This window comes from Phoca vitulina, unplaced genomic scaffold (assembly GCF_004348235.1).
Source record: "Phoca vitulina isolate PV1807 unplaced genomic scaffold, GSC_HSeal_1.0 scaffold45, whole genome shotgun sequence".
Lineage (NCBI taxonomy): Eukaryota > Metazoa > Chordata > Mammalia > Carnivora > Phocidae > Phoca > Phoca vitulina.
The window spans coordinates 8,047,219-8,072,411 of NW_022589748.1; the positions used below are offsets into that span (position 1 = coordinate 8,047,219).

General features: G+C 39.7%; 1 protein-coding gene across 5 annotated transcripts in view; it reads right to left on the reverse strand.

The window, feature by feature from the left end:
* The window catches only part of LOC116648629 (S-adenosyl-L-methionine-dependent tRNA 4-demethylwyosine synthase TYW1), a 201,313-nt gene that overhangs the window by 58,621 nt on the left and 117,499 nt on the right, over positions 1 to 25,193 (reverse strand). For 4 of the 5 annotated variants that reach the window (XM_032430710.1, XM_032430709.1, XM_032430712.1 and 1 more), the window contains exon 13: positions 20,557 to 20,692. In XM_032430710.1, coding sequence (XP_032286601.1) covers positions 20,557 to 20,692 — 136 coding nt within the window. Of the gene's footprint in view, positions 1 to 9,888; positions 10,837 to 20,556; positions 20,693 to 25,193 lie in introns of those variants that run through there. The other variant, XM_032430714.1, reaches the window with a different exon arrangement.

A 25,193-nucleotide genomic window follows, 5' to 3' on the forward strand; every position in this document is an offset into this window, starting at 1 on the left:
GGGCAGCAACTGTGGTCGTGGCAGCCAGCCAGCAAGGCCCCAGCACCCGATTGGACCTGAGTCCAATTCAGGGGTCACAAGCTCGTTCTGTTTTAGGCTTTGGGAACTAAATGGTCTCTGTGGCAACTACTCTGTTCTGCCATTATAACCTACCAAAGTAGGTAAACAAGCAGCCTAGCTGTGTTCCAGTAAAACTTTATTACAAAAGCAGGGGCAAGTCAGATTTGGGCCAAGGGCTGTAGTTTCCCACCCTCTATACCAGTCTCTACTCTGTCTGCTGGAGAATAACTGCTTTCAGATGCTGCCTCTAGACACAGTAATCCCTCCTCGATCACCAGTTCCTTGTTCATAAAATTCTACCACCTGTAGATTTATATTTTCCTTAACTGTGAACACTTCAATGAGAATGTACAGGAATTTTTGAATCACCACTAAGGGAGAGGTCACAAAAAAGAGAGACCTAGGCATTAGTAAGAGAAAAAAGGACAGAAAATAAAAGGTAGAGCAGTGGAGGTTTTTGGATTATAGTCAGGAATAAGAGTTAAAAGGACAAAATAAATCCAGGCCTTAAAATACACTTTGGAACCTATCAGGAAACAGGAAATTTTTACTTCGATAAATTCTGGTGATATCTGGGATAAAGTTAAGCATAGGTAGCTAACTGTGTTAAGGAGAACATTTTAAAATACGATAAACTAAATGAATTAAATAAAATTTATCCCTAGGCTTTTAATTTCAAGCACCCTATTCTCTGGGTTTCTTGAACCACAGTGAAACCCGAAAGTCAACAATTTAGCCATGGGTCAAAGAGGAAGAAAAAAGCAAAGGAGTTATTTACTATGCATAAACACAGAACAAAACAAATTTGCAAATTTGCAATTATCATGTGGTTACTGTAGGGGAGTCTGAAAATATTACTGTAAGCAAGAACAGAGAAGCATAAATTAACAGTACCCATTACTAATTAAAGATTTATAAAATGGTATTAATGGTATTAATATAATATTCTCTATGACCATAGTATTTATCAGGGCTTTCACTGATTCACTACAATCTCCTACTTCAATCTAAATCTTGCTGTTAGTGCTAAATTCTTCAAATGTGACTTTTCTTACTACATGGACTTTTTAGAATATAATCTTTACTTTCAGTAAAGAACCCAATGTAGTCAAAATGCAACTCTACTAAGTGGAACCATCTATTTTTAGATGGGCAGGAGGTGGTCCATGTACTCCTCTACTCCATCCTGTCCTCAGCCCCTACATGCCAACATCCCCAGACACTAGCAAGCAGGAATCTCGAAATCATCACTGCCTTTCCCCTGGGAAAGACAGAGAGGCACTTTCACTGTGATGGGTTACACATACAAAAATGCACCTACAACTGAGGGATTCTCCAGTGTCTTCAGTGTCTACCAGATATTTTCAAAGTACATAAAGTCAAAAGAGGATAATTTTCCATCCTGAGCCAGGAACATGAAAAAACAGAAGTGCTCTTTATGCTAATGTAAAATAGAGGTTTTCTGAAGGCACTGCACCAGGTCGGTCAATATACCTTGAGATGTGACGCCAGGCTCCAAAGCTAGAAGCTATCTCGTCAGAAAGACTCTTAACACTGGTGGAGATAAAGCTAATAAACTTTAAGGGTTGCTCAAATTCTGTCTACGTGGTTTTGAACATTTCTAACTTGTTACAGGCAAAACACCTTTTTTCCCCCACTGTGAGGCTGGATGAAGTGAAGGTGCAAATGACTGAATATAAATGGTATTTATTTCAATCCAGTATCTCAGACTAGGAAGGAACTAATGGCATCATTTTTGTTACTCCTATGAAGATGGCAGATGAGTTTCTGCCACACGTACTGGCTTCACGGGCCACGTCAGAGGAGCAGGTTATCTTCCCATTGCCATAAATCAAACCGAACTCAGAGTCTCCACTATCTTCATTTCCCAAATGCACTAATAATAAGGTCTTCAAATGTCAATTTGAGAAAGTACTTCTTTCTTTCTGGTTTCAATAAGCAGAAGAAATTAGCTTCTGACCATTCTTTTAATTTCCCTTTCCTCCTAACTCTTTTCATAAATCAAACACAATGATTCTCATAAAAAGATTCAACTCTAATCTCCAAAATGGCAATACCTAAGCTAAATTTTTTAAAAACGAGCCTTGAGATTAACAGCTTTGAATTATTCCACTTGAAAGAAATTAGAGAGGATGAAATCTACACTTAGTGATGGAGGGCTCATGACTTCGTGACACCCATTTGTGGCAGTGGATCTCAACCATTTCTAACCCCAAACCACAAGCAAATGTTACCTTAATACTGTCTGAAAATTCAAAGTAAATACCAGTAAAAACAAATCGAAAGTGATGGTCATTTTTTCTTATGTCTGGGTGCCCTTGCTGTGTCTCCCCTGAACCATTTGGCCGGTGAAAATCCATGATTTACGCACAGTAGGACAAATAATTCTACCTCTCAAATAAGCATCATTAAGTGACCTTAGTTCCAACCTGGTGTCCAGGACTATCACTAATTTAAAAAAAAAAAAAAAAATACTAAATACACTGTGCTGAATGACTATAAAGAATATTATTTGTCTTAACACATACATCACAATAATGCAAGAATCCTAAGGCACCGATGAAACCATTAGTCTAGAAATTAGAAATAAAACATACCTCTATTTGAGATACATAAAGATCAAGTATGTCTACATCTTCCCCTCTACCTCCATGTTCATGTTCAGGCCTCCTCCACTTCAAACTAAGCAACAAATAACACACCCCACCCCAAACAAATCCCAAAGCTTTGTCTCCCTTCTCCCAAGATGCCATTTGTTCTCTGTCCTTCTTACAAACATTATACAATCTGCCTTCCACCTCCACCAAACCACTGAGATTACTTTGGTAATGGGCATCAATAATTTTCCATATGTAAATATTTGGGGACTTTTCCTCCAAATTAATGGACTTCTTTTAATCTTGAATATTTTTTTCTTCTTAATAAGGTTACTTTGCTGTCACTTGCCTAACATTTGTATTTCATACTTCAGTGATGTAGATTGCTAGTCACTTGTTAATACCCATTCTCCCCTTCTTCCTTATCAAGCAGAATGCCTAAACTATTTAAGGACAACAGTACACTCACCTAAAAGATGATATTTGCCAACCGCCCTCAGCAGGATGTGCTAAGGGACCAAGTTTTGGCCAACAAGATGTAAACGGAGGAGTTATACAAATCATCTTGAAAAGAAGATGTGCCCTTCTTGTATCCATCCTCATACTGCCTGCTCAAAATGAAGGTTGGAATGCCAATATGATGATTGGCGCTCTAGCAAGCATTTTTTTTAAAAGATTTTATTTATTTATTTGTCTGAGAGAGAGAGACCATGAGCAGGGAGAGCAGCAGGCAGAGGGAGAAGCATGCTCCCCGCTGAGCAAGGAGCCCGATGTGGGACTTGATCCCAGGACACTGGGATCATGACCTGAGCTGAAGGCAGATGCTTAACTGAGCCCCCCAGGCATCTCTAATAAATAAAATCTTTAAAAAAAAAAAAAGGAATGAAATCTTGGCATTTACAAGGACGTGGATGGAGCTAGAGTATTATGCTAAGTGAAATATGTCAGAGAAGACAAGTAACATATGATCTCACTTTTATGTGGAATTTAAGAAACGAAACAAACGAACAAAGGGACAAAAAGAGAGAAGAAAACCAAGTAACAGACTCTTAACTAAAGAGAACAAACTAATGGTTACCAGAGGGGAGATGGGTGGGGGGATGAGTTAAATAGGTGATGGGGATTAAGGAGGGCACTTGTCCTGATGAGCACTGGGTGTCATATGCAAGTGTTGAATCGCTAAATTACTGTACACCTGAAACTAATATTACACTGTATGTTAACTAAAATTTAAGTAAAACCTTAAAAAAAAAAAAGTGGCCATAGGAAACACATACCCAATACACTTCAAGAACCATCATATCATGGGGCACCTGGGTGGCTCAGTAGTTAAGCGTCTGCCTTCAGCTCAGGTCATGATTCCAGGGTCCTGGAATCGAGCCCTGTATGCAGTTCCATTCTCGGTGGGGAGTCTGCTTGTCCCTCTTTCTCTCCTGCTACCTCTCCCCGTCTCTCTCAAATAAATAAATGAAATCTTTAAAAGAAAATTTTCTTAATCATATCATTGGTTAATTAAAAATCACGAAACAATAGTAACACAGGCATCTTCCAGCTAACAGCAGTAATCTGTTCCTGGAGCCTAACATCATACATTAAAAAATGCTAAATGAAGTATATTTCCCATTGTTTTCAGTAAGAAAAATTAAAATGTTACACATCAACTTAAAACCTCCAAAGACTTTCTTAAAATGAAACTAAAACAGGGTAAAATGCCCATAAATATAATAACTATTGTATCAGTCTGTAATATGTTAAGCACTACTTCCCGACTTAACTGAAAACAAACAAGGTTAACAGCAACCGTGCGCAGTAAAGTGGCCTCCCGCAGTGTCGGCAGCATGGAGGAGCCAAGCCCCCTCAGCAGCCACTTACTGAGCTTTTCGGATCATCTACACCTGACTCTGATGACCTACCAACTGTATCTGGAATGTCATTCAGGACTTTCCTTGCATTATCATTTTGTTTCAAATGCTGTACTATGTTTTGAAAAAAATATATAAGTTCTGCCCTTGTAAATATCAATTAAAAACATTGTAGTGAAAGGCTCCTGTGCTCTATGAAGTCTGGATATTAAAAACAAAAAGGCATTGTAGTGCAAAACCCACACCCTATAAGGGAGACAGTGTGTAGGGTGTTCCTATATTTGGAAGAGGTGTCTCCTCCTATATCCCTCAGATAATCTGATGATATATGAGTCGGAGGTCAAAGGGTAGATAAAATTCTATTAACTTGTGGATAGCTAGATCTTTAAAACCATTTATCATTTTCTGAGCTGCGGTGTGTCACTACTATTCACCATCATTCAAGCCACAATCTACTCAGGGCTGACCGTAATATACATCAGGCTTCATGTAAAAGACACTTTCTCAAATGGAAAACAGCTTCGGCCCTGAGAATCCTCTGCCCAAAATGGATATTACTCTGTGTATTTGGTTATTTAGACCATCTAGAAATTTCTACTGAATAAATTATCCACTGCCACAGTAATGATCTATATAAAATTACAGCAAACTTTAAAGATAAAATATAAATTGTTCTTCTCTAATGTTGTCATAGATTTTATTTTTAATGAAAACTGGAAAACTTGTTAAAATATCACCCAACAACCCCACAGTTACACAACTATTATGAATGTTTTTGTTCAACATAATTTTTAAGTCAAAAAAGTATCTAATTGGAGTATACATTAAAAAATGCTTTTTCACCTTCAAATGACCGGGAGTGTTTTTAGAACCACAGATTTTAACAAATTTTTTAAAACTGTGGGTGTGCTAGGCACTGTAACGTGTGGACGGTGAGATCCCTAAGACCATTTTGCATTCTTTGAGTTAGCATAGATCTGTTTTTCGTTGGTTTTTTGTGTGTATGTGTGTTTTTTTGTGTGTTTTTTTTTTACCACAGCTGAAGAACCTCCTAATACTACTTTTATCTCTTGTCATTCCACTCCTCACCCCACCCACCCCATTGCTCTTGGATACCTGCAGAACTGAACCTGCTAACAAGCCACACAAGCTTTTTGTATCTCTGAGCTCTGCTCTTCTTTCCCACTGGGAATGCACCTTAGGAATCGGTGGGGGCTCTCAAGGAGCACTGGGCAGCCGGGAGACCAGGGCTGAAGGGAAGCCTACTTTTAACACTGTATCAACCTGTGGCCTTTACAGATTATGCCTTAAGTAACAACTGATGGTTAAGTCTCAGGCTCAGTTCCTGTCACCTCCTTCCGGAAGCTTCTGATCCCAGGGACTCCTTATGCTCTTGCAGTCCCTGTGCATCCTCCCAGCACTCGTCACCTCCTGGTGAAATTGTCTGTTTGTCCCCAGAAGACTGCAATTCCTCTAGGGCACCCGACCATAGCCAGTTATATCCCTGGGCCTAGCACAAGACTGGAAACAAATAAATAAACTCAAAGTCAGAGTTGGCTGAAATGAGTACAGTAAAAACAAAGCCTCTAAAATGCTGACAATCATTTGTAACCAAAAATTATTCTAAGAGGCAGATGATCACTATTTAAGTCTGAACTAATTTCATCAAGAATAGCATTAACGTTATGAAGCCCACACACCAACCACTGTACTAAGCGTTTTACATGTGTTATGTCACTTAATCCCTAAATGCAGCCCGGCACGTAAGGAACTCCTCTTAACCCCACTTAACTGGTGTGGAAGCCAAGGTTCAGTCATTCAGCCAAGGTAACAGAGCTGGTATGTGCCATGGTGGAATCAAGTACCTCCCCTACGCTCACTTTCTGAAGACTGGAAAGACCCCCATGGGGTTCCATCAAATACTCTGACTAAACACTAACTGCAGAAACAATCACTGCCCAAAAGCCTCAAAAGGGTAAAAACCCAAAAAGCAACAACAACAAAAACTGGAGATGGAATCTGAAAGAAAAGTCTGTTTCTCAGTAAACGCTGTACGAAATGGTAATCAAATAAAATGTTTAAGATGACCAGTCACGAGTGTAAGTCTTGGGAATTATTTTATGTGTTGGGTAGAATATTTAAGAAAAACAAATATATGTAATGTTGAAAAAGTGCTTAAGATGAAAATATTTGTACGTGAGACAATTAACATGTCCTAATTTCTATAACCCACTATTACCTGGTTTACAATCTGCTAGGAGCGTTTTAGCTTCTACAACACCTTCTCTCTTTAGTCAAGCTTCAGTAATGACTGTTAACACTAAAAAGAAAAGGCATACAAAACAGTATTTATGATTCTTTTCCCTAGAAAAATTACTTTCTTGGGGCAGCTTCTGATGGTTATCCTTTTTAAAAGTAAGAACACTCTGAAAAGGTACAAAGAGGAAAACAGCCAGAGACCTCCCTCCACCTTCAGACACTCGGGTCAAAGAGAAGTCACACTCTGTACACAGAAGGCTGGACAATATTTTATTTAACTGGTTCTCTGCTGATGGATATTTAGTTTGCTTCCAATCTTTTGCTATTATAAATAATGTCACAATGAATAATCTTACATATATTTTACTTCATGCGGATGTAACTATGTCTCAGGGTAAATTACCAGATATGAACCACTCACTCAAAGGGCACATGCATTTTTTATTTTAATAGATAGCATAAAAGCGTCCTTCAAAGATGAGGTTGTACCAATTTATATTCTCACCAGAGATGTGTAAGAGCCTTTGTTCCCTCACTGACATTTTTATCTATATTTATGGGCCATTTGTATTTCATTTTCCATTAAGGGTTTGTATCTTTGGCTTATTTCTCTATTGGGTTTATTACTCTTTTACTTAATGATTGGTAGTAGCATTTTCATTAAGTTTAAAATAGTTTGGTCTTTTAAACTTTCCTAACTTTATTCGCTTTATTAACTTTAAACTTTGATTTAGAAATCTTTTTTTCAAAACTATCCCCATCCCAAAACACACCATCATATAACTGAGAAAAATTCAAGGAAAGAAATGAGAGGCTTGACTAGTATTTTCTAAGTTCTAAAGGCAAAAGACAAGGGATTTTTTCCTTCTTACATTAACAGGTCATGAAGGAATATAATGATAATCCTTAAGAGAGAAACAGAACATACTTTTCATATGGTGATCTTTACAATTTCTCATGTTTGAGACTTAAATTTTTTATTTGGAGATACTGCAAAATACATATATACGTACACATACGTGTGTGTGTGTGTATATATACATATACATCATATATATATAAATAAACATGGAGATACCACAAAAAACACATGCACATACATGTTTATAAATATATATGTGTATACATGTGTCTAAATATACTTGCTTCAAGTGTTAGATATTTATTGCATTTTAAAACTCAAGACAAAAAAGGATCCACAGATAACATACATAAAGTAAAGCAAGAGAGAAGATTATGTGCTGAAGATGTTTGTATCAAAACTCTTTTCAGAATTTCCCTCCTGTACTGAATTTCTCCTGCCTCTAAAGAGTTACAGTTTTTTCTTTATTTAAAAAAAAAAAAAAAAAAGGTCATTTCTGGTCTAAACATTCAAAGCAGAGAGACCAGGTAAACTTGGAATGCTTTAAAATGTGCATATCCAAAATAGATATAAATTTAAGTCTGTGTTTTCACAGAGTAATTTTTATTTAAAAGAATATATATTTTTAAAATCTGGGGCATATAAAATCCTCAAAATGAAATATAGATTATAAATTTCCATTAAGCCTTTTTGGAAGAGTTATAAGTATGTTATCGTTTACTTATTAAGTCTTAACTCTGTTTTATAGGCCTTTCCAGTAATACTTTCCATAATAACTCGTCTACTCCTCACAATAACGTGATGAGGTCGGGTGCCCTGTTATCCCCATTTTACAGAAAAGGAATGGAAGCACATGGATGCTGCCTAAGATCACGAAGTTCTCAGCGGTGGAGCCAGGCTTTAAAAACACAGGGAGTGTGGCTCCGGAGCACAAGCTCTGTCAAAAGCCTGAGGCCACGCAGGCACCTAGCCCATCGTCTTGTTAGGATACGAGTGCTGAGAATCAGGGTTGAATCTTAACAGCAACGAAGTTCACTGTAACCAAAGCAACCAAGGATCCAACTTAGAGCCTCCTCCGCCCTTCTCCACCTTGAGCGCGTGCCGCAGCACGGAACCGCCTGAAGAGCACTCTGCCAGCGCAAGATGACTAGGGTCCCCATGTACCTACTCTCGTGGCTTTTGATTCTGGCCAAGGACAACTGTCTACAAGCAGCTGACCCTATCTTTGTCAAATTTTCTTGATCACTTTCAACTGATATTTAGTGGCTAGAGACTAGACCTTTCTTTAGACGGTCTACCAAAGTGTTCAGTGTGGATGAATACAGGATGATCCTCCAGTAGTCCCCATAGATTTTCAGAAATCACTGCATGTTCTTGATTGGCCAGGAGGGCCAGCAATTCAGTACCCCACACTTCCTGCTTGACACCATACAGATAGGCCTTGGCTAAACACTACATTTCCTAGGGTTCATACAAAGCCGGGAGCCACAGCTGGTCTAAGGCAGCCCAAAGTAGACGCCCACAGAATAATTACAGAAGGGTACTGACAAGTAAATGGCGATGTCCTGGCCTAGAAGGTCACACAGGACTTTATCACCCTCTTGTGTTTAGTAGAAGTGGCTACACACGTTCTAGGAATCAAGCCCCGTGAAAGCCGAGGCTCCCCAGAAGAGGGTGTCAGTACAGAGGCCAGCGCGGCTGGGATGGAAGCCCCTGCTCTTGTCTGTGAGGTGTACTGTCGGCAAAGCAAGCCCAGAGCCCCAGTGAGGTAGCTGCCTAGAGGCTTTCTCAAAAGCCACTTCAACTATTTAGCAAGAACACGTGGCTGGTTCTGGATGAGCAGCCATCTCCCAGGTTTCTCGGTCTAAACGTATTTCTCAGTGCCCTGAAATCAAGAAGAGGGACCTGAGGTGGGAGCGTGGGACTCTCCGTGCTGCTAAGATCAGGTCGTTTTGCGGCTGTGACGCCTCTTTAGGGAAGCACTTACTAAACACCACGGTGATGAAGGTGCAGACCCTCCTGGCAGGAGGCCTCATGCAGGGGGGCTTCACGAATTCCTCCCACAGGCCACCTCAGAGGATTTCTCTTTTTAAGCCTGGGTCTCAGTGCCCACCTCTAGACATACAAATCTATCCAATGGGGGAGCTGCAATGTTCAGCTCTGCAGACCAAGTCACCGAGCAATGAGCAATGCCTCCCAGAGGCTTTGTTTAAACTGGTGACGTGATGTTGCATTATTCCACCCCTACCAAGCTGAGTTCCTTTAATGCCGGTTTAGCATTTCACCCAAGAGAAACAGCAAAGAGCATTTTACCATTTTCTGTGAGGTATGGCTATCAAATATATGCTTAAAAAAGTACAGTTCAGAATATTCTGTAATTCTGCACTTAGCAAGGGATGAAGAAAAAGTCTTAGTCTTAGAAGCAAATAACAATAAAGGGGTGAATTGCAAGGCAGGAGGAATTCTGAGGATTTGATTAGTGTCTCTTTAGTTTCAGCACATTTCTTTCTAAAAGCGGTGGAGGAAAGGGGGTCACTTGAACCAACCAATTCTCAACCAAAAACACCTCTAAGAAAACAGGAAAACTTGTAATTTTTCCACTCCGTAAAATATGTTAGTTTCAACAGTCAATTGTGTCTACCTTTTCATGCTGAGCTCATAATGTACTGATGCATAGTACATGGACCTACACTTCCTCAAAGTACAGACTACTGTCACAGTCTTCCTAGCCCATCAGCTAGCACTTTGAATTAGACATGATGATGATGATTAAATCCAAAAATATTTCCTTCCCATGTGAAACAACAGGCAATTTATCATTTAATTCATTATTCAGATCAGAGGAAATCTTCCCCCAGAACTAATATCTTGGCAAGAGATCATTACAGAATTCCATAATTACAATGTTCTCATAAACTTTTGCTAACCCATGAAAATTTCCACCTCATCACATTATATAATATAGAAATGCATCTTATTGTCCTGGTTCATAGAATAAACAAGAGAGGGAAAAATGGTAACCTTAGGTAGCAGAACTAACTTCTATCTTCTGGATATAGAGTAAGAGCTGACAAAATGAAGTCCTCTGCAACCAAACTGGAGTCCAAATACCAGTCTGACGGCCTCCGTAGCTGGTATTCAGGTTCTCAGCAATGACGACCTCCACAAACACATGCTAAAAGATAATGAAAGAACACCAGGAAGCCAAACAACTTCGGAAGCCTCCGTTTTCTCAATATCTACCTCATAAGAAATGTGCAAAGATAAAGCAAAATGATGCGCATAAAGGATTAGCAGTTCTAGAATTTAGTAAGCCATCATTTAATAAATGTTAGCTACTGGAACTTTATTATTAAACATAAAAACTTGTAGTAATAATGCTCTCTGCAAGATCCAATGTCTGCCTTATATGTAGTTCAATTCTGAACCTAGCCTCCAGTCTCGCCAGCGAGGCTGGGGTGGTGCAGACCTGGAGGACGGGGGCGAACACCACGGGAACTGCTGGGCGAGGGCCAGACGGAGCGTGTGTGGGTTTGCTGGGCAGACCCCTAGGAGCAGCAGCCCTGGAAGGCAGCACACACTCTACAGAGAGAGACAGGGATTCGAAGACCTAAGCGCAAACCATAAAGGCTTTCAAAAAAAAAAAAAGAAAGTTTTAACATTATAAATAAAAGGCTGGGGTGATGAAAATGTTCAGAAATGACATAGTAGTGATGGTTGCCCAGCATGGTGAATGTAGTAAAAATCACTGACTTGCACACTTTGGAAGGGAGAATTTCAGGGTATGTAAGTATATCTCAACTGAAAAAGAAACATGGACACAGAACATTTGTGTCTCCACTCCACTGGTTCAGAGGAGTTGTTACCCAGTTGTTGTAGGTGCTGAGTGGGGACAGGCAGAATTAAGCATGGTACCTGTATCTTTGTCAACTTGAGTTTTTCTGGACCAGCAGAAATCTGTCCTTTTCCCTAGGTTCTCTGACAAACTGGATGCACTCACCCTGCTCGGGCTCACAAAGTCGGATAAATAGGGTCTTTTTATTATCCTTTAGCATTTGTTTACTCTACATAGCCCAAGGTGGGGGGGGGGTCATCATTTCTGGGAACCTGAATACCAGCATACATGTGTTCTTATATTCATTCTACAAATATTTATTAAATGCATACTACAGGCAAAGTACGATTGGAGCCACTGAGGATCCAGCAGGGAACGAGACAATGTCCCTGCTCCCGCGAGCTCATGTTCGAATTGGGGAAGAGATGGATGATAAACACACAAGTCAGGCAGTGACCTGCGCTATGTGAAAAATCGGCAGGGAAGAGGGACCAGAATGCTGCCGAGGAGGGGAACTCCATTCCGTAGGATGGTCAGCAAAGAACTCTCTGATAAGGTGCTATCTGAATGGAGTCTGGAAGGAAGTGAGAAAACAAACCCTACCAATGTTAGGGAAAGACCCATTACTGAAAGAAATAATATAAACAACCAGTGGAAAAATAAGCAAGGTATATAAAGGGGATTAAGGAAATGGACCAAAACATGAGAAGATGCTCACCCCCCTCATGAGAGGAATGCAAAATAAAACCACAAACGGACACCAAGTCACATCCATCAGCTTGGAAAATTTTAAAAAGCCGACAGTATCACCTGCTTGTGAGGACAGAAAATGGAAAGTCTCCTACACTAGCCTCTGAAGCACAGCCAGTGTCCTGAGTACTTTGAAAAAAAAAAAAGAAATCTAGCTGAAGATGTGTATATCCCTATAGTCCAGCAACTTTCACTGCTAGCTACGGGCCGTAAAGAAACTACTGCCCAGGTACACAAGAGACACTTTCATTAATGTTCACTGAGAGTTGAAAACTTCAGAAAAACCGAAATGCCCACCCCCAGGAGAACGACTGATACACTGTGGGATACTGATAGGATGGATTGCTACGTAGCAGTTATAGTATCTCAAAAGCAAAAGGTAGCAACTTAAGCAAACCTCACAAATACAGTATTAAACCAACCAACAAAAACTGCAGGGAAGGGGGGAATGGGAATTCCTGTTTAATGGGTATATAGTTTGTTTGGGAAGACAGTTCTGGAGATGGATGGTGGTGATGGTTACACAACAATGTGAATGGATTTAATGCTACTGAACTGTCCATGTAAAAATAGTTAAAATAGTCAATTTTATTTTTTTTAAATGGTCAAAAAAAAAGGACAAGTTGCAAAATGATATTTATAGGATGATACTATTATATACAGTTTTATTATATGGAAAACAGCTGTTTATGGAGTTGTAAATATAGAAATATAAAAATAGCATGGAATGATAAACACAAAATAGATACTGATTACCTCTGAAAGAGAGGAAAGGAAATATAATAGAAAAGAGGTTCACAGGGACTACAACTGAATTTATAATATTTTATTTCTTAAACTAGATATTGGTTATGTTGGTATTTACCATCTTACTCACTGTATCTTTTAAAATGTCCAAAATCAATCCCATATATAAGATCGGTGATAGAGGGCATTATATTTTAAAATTTAAACACAAGCACTCCATGATGTTTTTAGATGTTTCTAACTAGACCTTATGAGGTAGGCACTGTTATTAACCCCATTTTACAAATGAGAAAACTGAGCCCCATGTCCGATACTACATAGCCAAGAAGTGGTAGGAGATATGATTCAAACTTAGTCTTGTTTCGGAATCCCAAGCTCGTAACTATCACACCAAGACAAATCATTGGGGAACTACTAAATACACATCAAGAGGGGAGTGGATTAATTCATTCTGATCATGAGGCAATTGTGTGTCACACCGTGATGGAAGCTGGGAATACCATGGTGGGCAAAAAGACATGGACCTTTCAGGTTCTGGATATAGGCACTGTGGGATATAAACAAGGGAAGAGGAAGGAGGGAGTCAGGGAAAGCTGCCAAAGGCAAAATTAAATTGTTATATTATAAAATAGGCAAAATTAATCTATGGTGACAGAAGTTGATATTTTCAATAAATATTTTAATTGTGGTATTATAAATAAAAAGTACAGTTGTAAAAATATGTATGGTATGATTTCATTTTGTAAGTAAAATACACATACATATACATACACACATGAGTTAAAACTCTAGAAGATACACAATATTTTCTGGATATATAGATCTGGAAGATGGAGCAATAGTGTTTTTTATCTTTGAATTCTGGTGGCATATGAGTCTTCTTATTTTCTTCATTACAGTAATATTTATTTTCAAATTGGTTTTTAGCAGATATGCTTAGACAATTATCTGATAAAAGGGAATACCTTTAATTCCTTCATTAAATAATACTGTTGCTCTTGGTTCAAAAGTTTAATATACATTACATTAGTATCTATTGTTCACTCTCTCCATTTCATTCTTCCCATTCAACCCACTACACGGCGGCTTCTACACAAAACACTGTAGTCTACTTCCTTTTGACATAGTCGTTAGAGACCAACTGATAAACCAAGTTTCTTTTTCCTCACACCTTAACCTTCCCCTTTTATCTTTCTGGAACCTAACTGTTTCTTTGAATTGTATATAACATACCACACTTGCATGGAATTGCACCAACACCTTTATCAAATTTTTCCCAGACTCACTCTCTCTATGCTCCTCATTTCGAAAGCTTCAAAATTTGTTTTCCCTAAGGCTCCTTCTTTGGCCCTCCCTAGACCTCTACTTCTTGGACAGTTCCACCCCCTTTGTTGCCTTCAACAGCGACCTGCTGCTACAGAGATGACAGTCACATCTACGTGTTCACACTCTAACACTGCTGAGTCCCCAAGCCGCCTAAGCCATTACCTGCCTGACCTGATGATTACCTGATGCCTCAACATGAACCTAAGATGCAACACGTTCATCTTTCCCTAAAACAAGTGTACGCAGAAGTCAGATCTGGAGAAAACCTGACTTCCTGGCATTGGAGGGAACTCGTCAGTTTGTAGACACTGGCTTTGGATAACACTACTGGAGAGATCAAGCACAGCAGTCTTGGTCTGATTTCAAAAGTGGCTAAAACCAGGACATCCTTTTAGTCAAGTGGAGGAGGGTAAAGTGGCATTAAACCCAGGCTGGATGGAATCAACACCCCGGGAGGCCCGTGCCCATGGAGAGGGCTCACAGGTTAGAAGAAGGTATCTTGCTCTTGCAAGATAAAACCTAAGAAAAGATGGTAATAAAAACAGATCCAGGGGCACCTGGGTGGCTCAGTCGTTAAGCATCTGTCTTCGGCTCAGGTCATGATCCCAGGGTCCTGGGGTCAAGCCCCACATTGGGCTCCCTGCTCCACGGGAAGCCTGCTTCTCCCTCTCCCACTCCCCCTGCTTGTGTTCCTGCTCTCGCTGTGTCTCTCTCTGTCAAATAAATAAATAAAATCTTAAAAAAAAAAACAGATCCAGACCACAATCAGATGGACTAAGGCTCAAGAGTAGACTTTGGCATCAGTGATGGTAGGTGGAAGTCAAACAGGTCAATAAGCAGGGGAACGAGTCAGAACGATGGAGGGGAGACTCGCTCATCCTAAAAAGGAGGGAAGTATGCTATTTCATTGCATCTAAGATACTCTAGATTGTAAGACACAATTATTTTCTCTCTCTCCTTTATGAAAATAACAATGCTACCAATTAAATATGACATGCCATCTCTGGCTGTCCCTGACATTAGAAATGTTTAAAAATGACAAAACGTGTGTGTCGCAACTCGAGCAGCAGAGGCCCCAAGGCTCCCTCTCAAGTGTGATAAAGGCAGGAACCCGGGGGTGCCTGGGGGGCTCCGTCGGTCAAGCAGCCGACTCTTGATTTCAGCTCAGGTCATGATTTCAGGGTCATGAGACTGAGCCCTGCACGGGGCTCCAGAAAGTCTGCTTGAGATTCTCTCTCCCTCTCCTTCTCCCCCTGCCCCTCCCCCCACTCGGGTGTTCTTGCTCTAAAAAATAAATAAATAAATCTTTATTTTAAAAAAAAAGACAGGAACCTGACTTACTGTCGGGCCCCCACAATTAAACAAGTGTGCCAGAACACGACACACTCTTGCTGGATCCCCCTCCTGGCCAAGGATCAGGAAGCTGAGTGACCAGGGGAAAACCCAGTGTCCTCTCCTGTGGGTCTCCCTTACTGATAATGCGCACAGAACACTTCTGGTCACCAAACGTGTGAGGGGTTTTCCCCACCAAGCAATTCTCTGCGATACCAGCTGGGTGTTCTACAATTTAACTCTTTTCTGTCACTACAGCACACTTTACACGCCAATGACAAATCTAGCTTGTCACCTAGGCTTCTGACCGATGGGCCATATAAATCAGAGGGTCCCATGACCTTCCCCTTCAGATTCGGTTAATTTGCTAGAGCAGCTTACAGACCTCAGGGAAACACTCACATTTATCAGTTTATTAATGGATACAGATAAACAACCAGGTGAAGGGATATATAGGGTAAGATCTGGGAGCCAGCCCAGGGACTTCTGTCCCCATGGAGCTGGGGTGTGTTACACTCCTGGTGTAAACTGTTCACCAACCAGGAAGCTCCCCAAACCTCCTACTGGGATTTTTATGGAGGCTTCCTCACATACGTATGATCAATTATTTACTCCATTTCCAGCCCCTCTCTCCTCTCTAGAGAGGGGGGAGAATTTGCAGAAAATTCCAACCTTCTAATCAGCTTGGTCTTTCTGGTGACCAGCCCCAATCTAGGAGCCACCTAGGAGTCCACCCAGAGTCCCCTCATTAGAACAACAATGGTCCTCGTGGTCTTATCACTCAGGAATCTACAAGGGTTTTAGGAGCCCTATGTTAAGTATGGGGTCAAAAACAAAATACTAAAACAAGAGATGCTCCTTGTGTTCTGACCACTTAGAAAATTGGTGGCTCAGTTGGTTGAGCGACTGCCTTCGGCTCGGGTCATGATCCTGGAGTCTTGGGATCGAGTCCCGCGTCGGGCTCCCTGCTCGGCAGGGAGTCTGCTTCTCCCTCTGACCCTCCTCCCTCTCATGCTCTCTGTCTCTCATTCTCTCTCTCTCAAATAAATAAATAAAATCTTTAAAAAAAAAAAAAAAGAAAATTACAAATGTTCTAGGAGTTCTGTGCCAGGAACTAGGTGCAGAAACCAATATATAAATACTTTCTATACTGAGATGAAAGACTAAGCTGTCCTTAACATGAAGGCCACACAGAAATATCAGTAGCATGGAAACACGCTATGACCTGAGTTCAACAACAAAAAGCAACCTATAAAATTGAATGATATATGTAAAAAAGCACTCTCCCCAAAGGATTAAATAGAAGTACTTTAAATGTTAGCAGTAGTTGTCTCAAGGTCCTGGATTTATAGGAAACTTCTTTCCTTGCTTCTTTATATTTCTCTTTATTTCCCCCAAGTAATTTCCACAATGAACACGTAATGTTTTTACGATCAGAGATAAGGAAGTCAAATATTAAATGTTTGCTTTTTTAATCTGCAAATTGTGGGCCACATGGATATATTGCTTTATCTAAATATTAGATATAAAGCTATCTCAACATACAATAAGCCCTTCTTAACAATGAAACAATAATAACTCCAATAACATCAGGTCAGAGCACACTCACATCTGCAGAAAGAGTGCTAATGTTCACTTTTGTTATCCAAGAAAGTGTAATGCAGAGAGCTTTTTTTTTCTTTTCAAATATGAGGTTTCAAGCATATCGCTATTATTGCTTATCCTATTGGATCTTCAAGCTGGCAGCAGAAACACATCTGGTCACACTGCTGATAAAAGTCTACTGCCAAAGGTAGACACAAAGGTAGGCAGTGTTGTCTTGTACAAGATGGATTTCTCTTTTTTCAAAAAAGGACTGTTTGACAAGTAGCTATCGTGGACGGAAACTGAAGCTAACACATTTTTTGCTGTGTTATCTTGATGGAATTGCTTTTTAGCTCCACATACTCAAGTACTAATATATTTCTCTCCTCATATTTGAAACGGACCATTCTGACAAAGGATAAAGATCTGGAAGTATAAACACTATGCTTGCCAAGGGTAAAAAAAACAACAACAAAAAAAAAACAAAAAACAAAAAACAAAATATCCTCCTACCTTCTACTACTTTGGGTTGCATTAGCTCATAAACAGGCTGAAAATCTTGGGACAAATCAAATTTCTCTGTTTATGAAGTTCAAGAAATTCTTTCTCTTCTAATGCCTTTCCTTGCTAAGCCTAAAACAAGTAACAAAAAGTACTCAAGTACTAAGAGCCTAAGCAAGTACAAAAGATAATAGTATAGATGTATAGATGTTCTAATGAAAATATCTTAAAAGTCACTCTTATTTAAAAGTTTTTATTTAAAAACTCAATGATACCAGATTACAGTTTGACGCTAGCTAGTAAGTATAGTTAGAACATAAGTGTTTTATTTTTGAGTGTTAAACAGCAGTAAAAGAGACCTTTCTTGATAGTATCTACTATACAAATAATATTAGATACTCAGAAGGAAATAACACAGCTACAATTAATTTAAGAAAACTTTTAAGAGCAGCTTCCTGCCACAGATCTTCTTTCTTAAATGGCAATGTAAACAATACAATAAGAAACATGAACTCTAATTGCTACAAAGTGGTTAGAATGCGGTTGCGCTGATCCAGCAGACAGTTTAACATTTTTTTTAAAGGAGGCTCCACATCCAGCACAGAGCCCAACACGGGGCTGGAACTCACGACCCATGAGATCATGACCTGAGCCAAGATCAAGAGTCATGGAGGCTTAACCACAACTGAGCCACCCAGGCACCCCATCTGCCAGCAGATAGTTTAAACAGCCCAAGGAAACTTTTCCAACCAGAGTTACATGGACACAATAATGATGTTATAGGTAAAAAGCTCACAGGTTAGAAAATACTGCAGAACTTTAAGTTACTAATTACTCTCAATGAGTCAACCCAAAGTACTTAGAATTGAAGCGGACATGTAAAGGCTAGTAACTTCAAGATAAGAATGCATTTTGTGGAAAATTTTGGCCAAAAGAAGAATAAAAGAAGCTATTAAGCCATTCTACTAATGCCCACTTCTCATCTGCCACAGCTGACTCGGAATACAGCCCAGGTAACGATCTCAGATGTGTCTGATAATACCAGTTCCTGCTGTCTGCTTTCCATCTAAGCGCATTCTGACTCGTAGGCCACGTACCTCCTATCTCAGCAACAGGGAAAGGTGATAGAGCTAAGGGTGAAGTCCAGAGACAAAGAGATTTTAGGAACCACGAAGCACCCAGCTTGCCAGCTTTATAAATAGTCCACCTAGCTTTATTATTTATAAATAATCCAAGGCAGATCAGAAACCAAATGCCGACTTCACATTGCCTAAATAATGTCAGTGTTAATCGCCAAATCACCAAAAAAAGTACTGATTTAACTTCTCCAGCATAAAATGGGGGAAGAGGGAGTTTTAAACATCTGAGCAGTCAAGAAAATGTGTATGTACATCTTACCGCGATACAGCTCTGTTGAGTTTCCACCCATTCATTCTTTTAAGAAACACTTTCAAATACCATTAAATGTGCTGTGCTAGAGTCTGTGTGGAATTCAGACAGGAATAAGGAATCCAGTTGAGGAGAAGAGAAGCTAAGATAAAAGAGAAGAAAGAATGTGTGTCTATAGATATAAAACTTAAGAAGGGAGACAGGGACAGCTGTTTGCCACTGGAAAAGGCTTCAAAATTAAAGTAATAATGACGCTGAGCCTTGAAGGTCACATAGAATTTCTACAAGTCAAAGAAATGGAAAGAAAGGACAATCTAGGCTCTGAGGAGGTAACCAAAGACTCAGAAAAAGTGGTGGGCGCATCTGCATAAATGCCAACAGAAGCAGGGTAGTGAGTCTTGCCTTCCTGAGGCCAGACAGGGATGGATTAGCAATGGTAAAGTAAGCACCGGGCAAAGGAGAGAGAGGGCGGCTTTCTGGGATGATGAGTCCCAAATGGGGCCTGCACATCAAGTCACTTGGGATGCTTAAAATGCAGATTTTCAAATCCCACTAGGAATAAGAAACTGTAATTTTTCAAGGTCCTGTAGCGATTCTCATTATCTGTCGTGTTTGGGTAAAGCGTGAAGAACTGCAGGCCAAAGCAGAGGACAGGAAAGGAGAATTGCTACAAGAGAAGAGGCAGAACTAACAGAAAATACCAACTATTAAGATACGGGGTTAATGGAAAAGAAGAATCAGAAGGTTACGTGAGGTCTAAAAGAATAGGAAAATAAGGGCGCCTGGGTGGCTCAGTCGACCTGCCATCGGCTCAGGTCATGATCCCAGGATCCTGGGATCGAGCCCCGCATCCGGCTCTCTGCTCTGCAGGAAGCCTGCTTCTCCCTCCCCCACTCCCCCTGCTTGTGTTCCCTCTCTTCGCTGTGTCTCTCTCTGTCAAATAAATAAATAAATAATCTTTAAGAAAAAAAAGAATAGGAAAATAAGTATGATGTAAGAGAAGACATAAGAAAGGGCAAACGTTGGCACAGAAAGACGAAATCTGGACATTCTGAGGTTGAGTTCCTTACTGGGTAGGAAATTTGGTCTTCGAAATTCAAGAAAATCAACCTCATATTTGAACATATACTATTTGCTGGCACCTCTTCTAGGGCTGCTATGAGCTGCTACTTTGCCATGTTTTATTAATTAACTTTGGGAGCGTGTCTCTCTTTCCCTAAATACACGAAGGGCAAATTATACATATAAGGCAGAGTGCTACAAACTTAAGAAGAGCTCAATAAATATTTATTGAATACTGAAAGTGGAAGTCTAAAAAAAGGTTGAAGGTTTTCTTTTTTTTATTATTATTTTAAAAAGAAAAGGAAAAAAACCTCTCTCCACTTTTTTTTTTTTTCTCTCTCTCTCTTTTAAAGATGTCATAATTCTTACCTTTGCTGCCAAGGCTTTTAAGCTGTCGAGGAATCTCTGCCAGAAATCCTTGAAGAGTGGGCGGTCGATCTTCTTCAGGCTATCTTTGGTGCTAGCATCCACACTGACATACAGCTGCGTAACTGGTTTGAGGTTCCTTTGTAATTTAAAAAAACAAAAATAGGGGAAAAATTATGCCTGTGTCAGGTTTTTCATGATGTAAAGCTTACAGTCTATAATAGACGTGGTAATTAAATATTTCACCGGGTCTACAGGCTTCTACCTCTCCCAAAGGACTGAAGTACTTCATAATGGGACAGAATGGGCTGTCAGTTGATTATTTCTAACAATGACTGGGCACCGTTCTTAATAAACTGAAAGCATTCAATTACTTAAAATTGGTCCCTCTTCAAACACTGGCTTTTAGTGAAAACAAACAAAATGAGATCTAGCTTCAGGTCAGGCACCATCAGCCCAGGGCAATTAGAAGGGGTCTCAGACTTGAGTTTCCCCATGAACTCTGCCATTCAAGCTTTATACAGCTGAAATGCTGCGACCACGTGGGGTCTGTGCTGACAGGCCACCTCCCGTCCTCAATTCACCGAGGAAAGTTTTCTAAGGAACAAGAAACAACCCAAAAAGCGCAAACCTTCTCTGAAAGGCACAAAGCCACACTAGCACTTCACCTGTGGCTTGGAGAGCCAGAGTGGGTTTAAAGTCCAGCCTTGTGGGGGCAAACAATGACCTGGTCAGGGAGCTTTAAGCAATGTGGAGCTAAAACAGCAACCAAGCCTTTATAAAGGAGCACAACCCCCAAGAAAAATGTATGTTGCAGATTATTTTTCTTTGCCTTGTTGATCAGTTTCCATGAATACCACTCATTCTCCACTACTCTCAACTTCACGGACTCGTTTCATGAAAGTCATTCATTCTTATCTACTCTACCACTTGCCAGTTATACTTTAAGTCCAGACTGTATTCTTTCCAAAACCTCCCTGTTCTCCCTTCAAATGGGTCTCATAGGGGCGCCTGGGTGGCTCAGTCAGTTAGGCGTCTGCCTTCGGCTCAGGTCATGATCCCAGAGTCCCAGGATCAAGCCCCACATTGGACTCCCCACTCAGTAAGGAGTCTGCTTCTCCCTCTGACCCTCCCCCCCTCATGCTCTCTCTCTCAAATAATTAAAAACAAAACAAAACAAATGGGTCTCATAATTCATCTTCTTCAATAAATTTGCAACTAGAAAGAAATTTCCCTTTAATAATGCTTTGACCAAATTCTCCCACTATTAACTTTCTATAACTATTGCAGAATTTTATTTACCCCTAGGATTTATTTATGCATTTTTTTGCTTCAAAGTCTATGCACTTTTAAAAACTGAAATATAATTCACATACCATAAAATACACCATAAAAGTGCTTTATGTTTTTGCATCTATCAATATCAGCCTTATCAATCTTTGAATGTAAGACCTTGAAGGGGAAGAACCGTATTTTTTTTATCCAGACATATAGGCAGGTACTTAAAGCTACTTTTTACTTGATATTGTTGACTTGAGCTAACCTAACTTTTAAGAACATGCAGGCCAAACAAATGCTTATAATGATCTGGCTTAGTGACATACGGAAAAATCAGGAGGCTCTAAACCCAAAGTTATTAAAAGTGGAGAAGCTCTGACCAAAGTTAAGAAGTGATTAAAATACTGGCAGACTCATTGCTTTAATCCCTCTCCAACGCTGGCATACAAAGGGAATCCTTAAAAGTTCAATCCTGTGTCACTACTGAGCAAAGGACATGAATGACTGAAAATGAAAAACAGGAGCACACTGTTAATGGCAGCATTCTGTCTCATCATCCCTTTTGCTGGGAGCCCCTTTAATAACAGACAAGCTATGCTACCTTAACTGGACTTTATGTTTTACAAAAAATAAAAACAAAAGAGACTGTTTTAATGGATACTGCTGGCTACCATTATCTGATAGTTACAGGACTTCGTCATAAAGCTGCCTAATGCAAAATGGGAACTGGCTTGACCTTTTCACTATGCCTTCATAACTACTTAAGATTATGAACAGTAAATTCCAAAGGCCATAGTTATTTTACAAACCTCCATCACCTGCAAAAAAGGAAGCCCTGGACACTAACAGTACCAATAAGAAATTTTAGTCAGTACTAAATGTCTGAGATGCTATGATCAAGGAAGTTTACACATCTCTTACCAAAGAGCAGAGGAAGCATGAAGAAGAGGAAAAGTCCCTAGAAATTACAGAGCTTATTCCTAAGGGACTCAAAACATTAAAAGTACCTTGGAGAAATCTTCTGAGCCTCAAGGATCTTATGTTTGCCTAGTATTGGCCTCTATTCCCCAGGACAAGCAATGAGGTTCTCAGCTTGGTCATTTATCTGTCACCATTGTATATAGAGATAGCATCATTTTAGTTCCCAAAAAGCAAGAGAATGTTATAAACTTAAAATAATGAGAATAATTTGTGTCTGAGAATCTCACATTGCTGAGAACAATTAAAAAGGACAATAAAATAAAAGGGAAATGCAATCCTAAAGCCAATCCCCAGTGAAAATGCCCAATGAATCTTGATAAGATTATTGGGATGATCCTTCCTCCTGCTCATTTTAAATCTCTGAGTTAAGAACAATCATATATACAAATGCACTGACAACTGAACGTAAAAATCCCTCTTCCTTTCTGCCTTTCTGTGGAGATTAGCAGGCCATTGGCTTGGAAGGTAGAATGAGGCCTACCAATCTCTAAAGCAAGGAAAAAAGGAAGAGAGATTTGTATTTGCAAGAAATCAAATGGCTTAGAGAGTAAGTTTGATGCTCCTATCGAACAACAACAACAAAATAACCGAAGTAGTCCAAACATCAATACCATTAAAACCAGAATCTGGGGCTGTTAGGTCTGGCCAAATAATTTAGGAGGAAAAGAGGAGGATGAAGGGGAAAGATTGACTGAGTATTCATCACGTGCTGGGTGCTCTGTGCTTCAGCCTTCTCTTTCAGTTCATGAAATCTTCATGGCAAAACAACAAGGTAGTTACCACTTCTGCCAATTTTAGACATGATGAAACTGAGATTCAAAAGGTTAAGTAGCTTGTTCAACAATCCACAAGCGTCAATAATGACATTCAAGCCGCGATGTTACTCCAGAGCCTGTTCCCCCAGCCCCGTACCACAATGCCTCCATCAGAATGATCAGTTCACAAACAGTGCTGGCTAGTCCTTTGTCAAAGAAAGCCAAGAGCAGTATTTCAAGCCTCACAGCAGTATTTCTCCAAGTGTATTCAGGACTACCTGCATCAGAAGCACTTGCAAACTCAGGTTCTTGGGCCTCTCTCAAGACTGAATCACTTTCTAGGAATGGAGCCTTAGAAAGTATATTGTTATATTAGTTTCAAGAACTTCTCAACATTGATCAAAGAAGTTGAAGATACAAATAAATGGGAAGACATCCCATGTTCATGGATCAGAAGAATTAATACGGTGAAAATGAAAATGTCTGTAATACCCAAAGCAATCTTTAGATTCAATGCAATCCCTACCAAAATTCCAATGCACTTTTTACAGAAATAGAAAAAACAATCCTAAACTTCTACAGAACCAAAAAGCCAAAGCAATCCTGAGGAAAAAAAGAACAAAGTGGGAAGCATCATACTTCCTGATTTCAAACTATAATACAAAGATATAGTAATAACAACAGTATGGTATTAACACTAATATTAAAACAACATTAAAACATTAACAACACTAGGGGCGCCTGGGTGGCTCAGTCGTTAAGCGTCTGCCTTCAGCTCAGGTCATGATCCCAGGGTCCTGGGATCGAGCCCCGCATCGGGCTCCCTGCTTGGCGGGAAGCCTGCTTCTCCCTCTCCCACTCCCCTTGCTTGTGTTCCCTCTCTCACTGTGTCTCTCTCTGTCAAAGAAATAAATAAAATCTTAAAAAAAAAAAACAAAAAAACATTAACAACACTAAAACAAACAAATGAAAACAGAATAGGAATCCAGAAACAAACCTATGTATATATGGTCAACTAATATTTGACAAGGAAGCCAAGATTACCCAATATGGAAAGGACAGTCTCTTCACTAAATGGTGCTGGGAAAACTGGATATTCACATACAAAAAATGAAATTGGACCCCTATATTATATCACTCACAAAAATTAAGTCAAAATGGATTAAAGACTTAAATGTAAGACCCAAAACTATAAAACTCCTAGAAGAAAACATAGGGAAAAGGTCCTTCGCATAGGTCTTGGCAACGGTTTTTTGGATATGACACCAAAAGTGCAAGCAACAAAAACAATAATAAACAAGTGGAACTACATCAAATTAAAAAGCTTCTGTAAAACAGAAGAAATGGTCAACAAAATCAAAAAGGCAACCTACAGAATGGAAGAAAATATTTGCAAATCATATATCTGATTCAGGTTTAATATCTAAAATATATAAGGAACTCCTACAACTGAAGAGCAAAACAACCTAATCTGATTTTTTAAAATGGGCAATGGACTAGAATAGACGCTTTTCCAAAGAAGACATGCAAATGGCCAACAGGTACTTGAAAAGGAGCTCAACACCACTCATCGGCAAGGAAATGTAAATCAAAATATCATAAAACTTCACCTCTGTTAGAATGGCT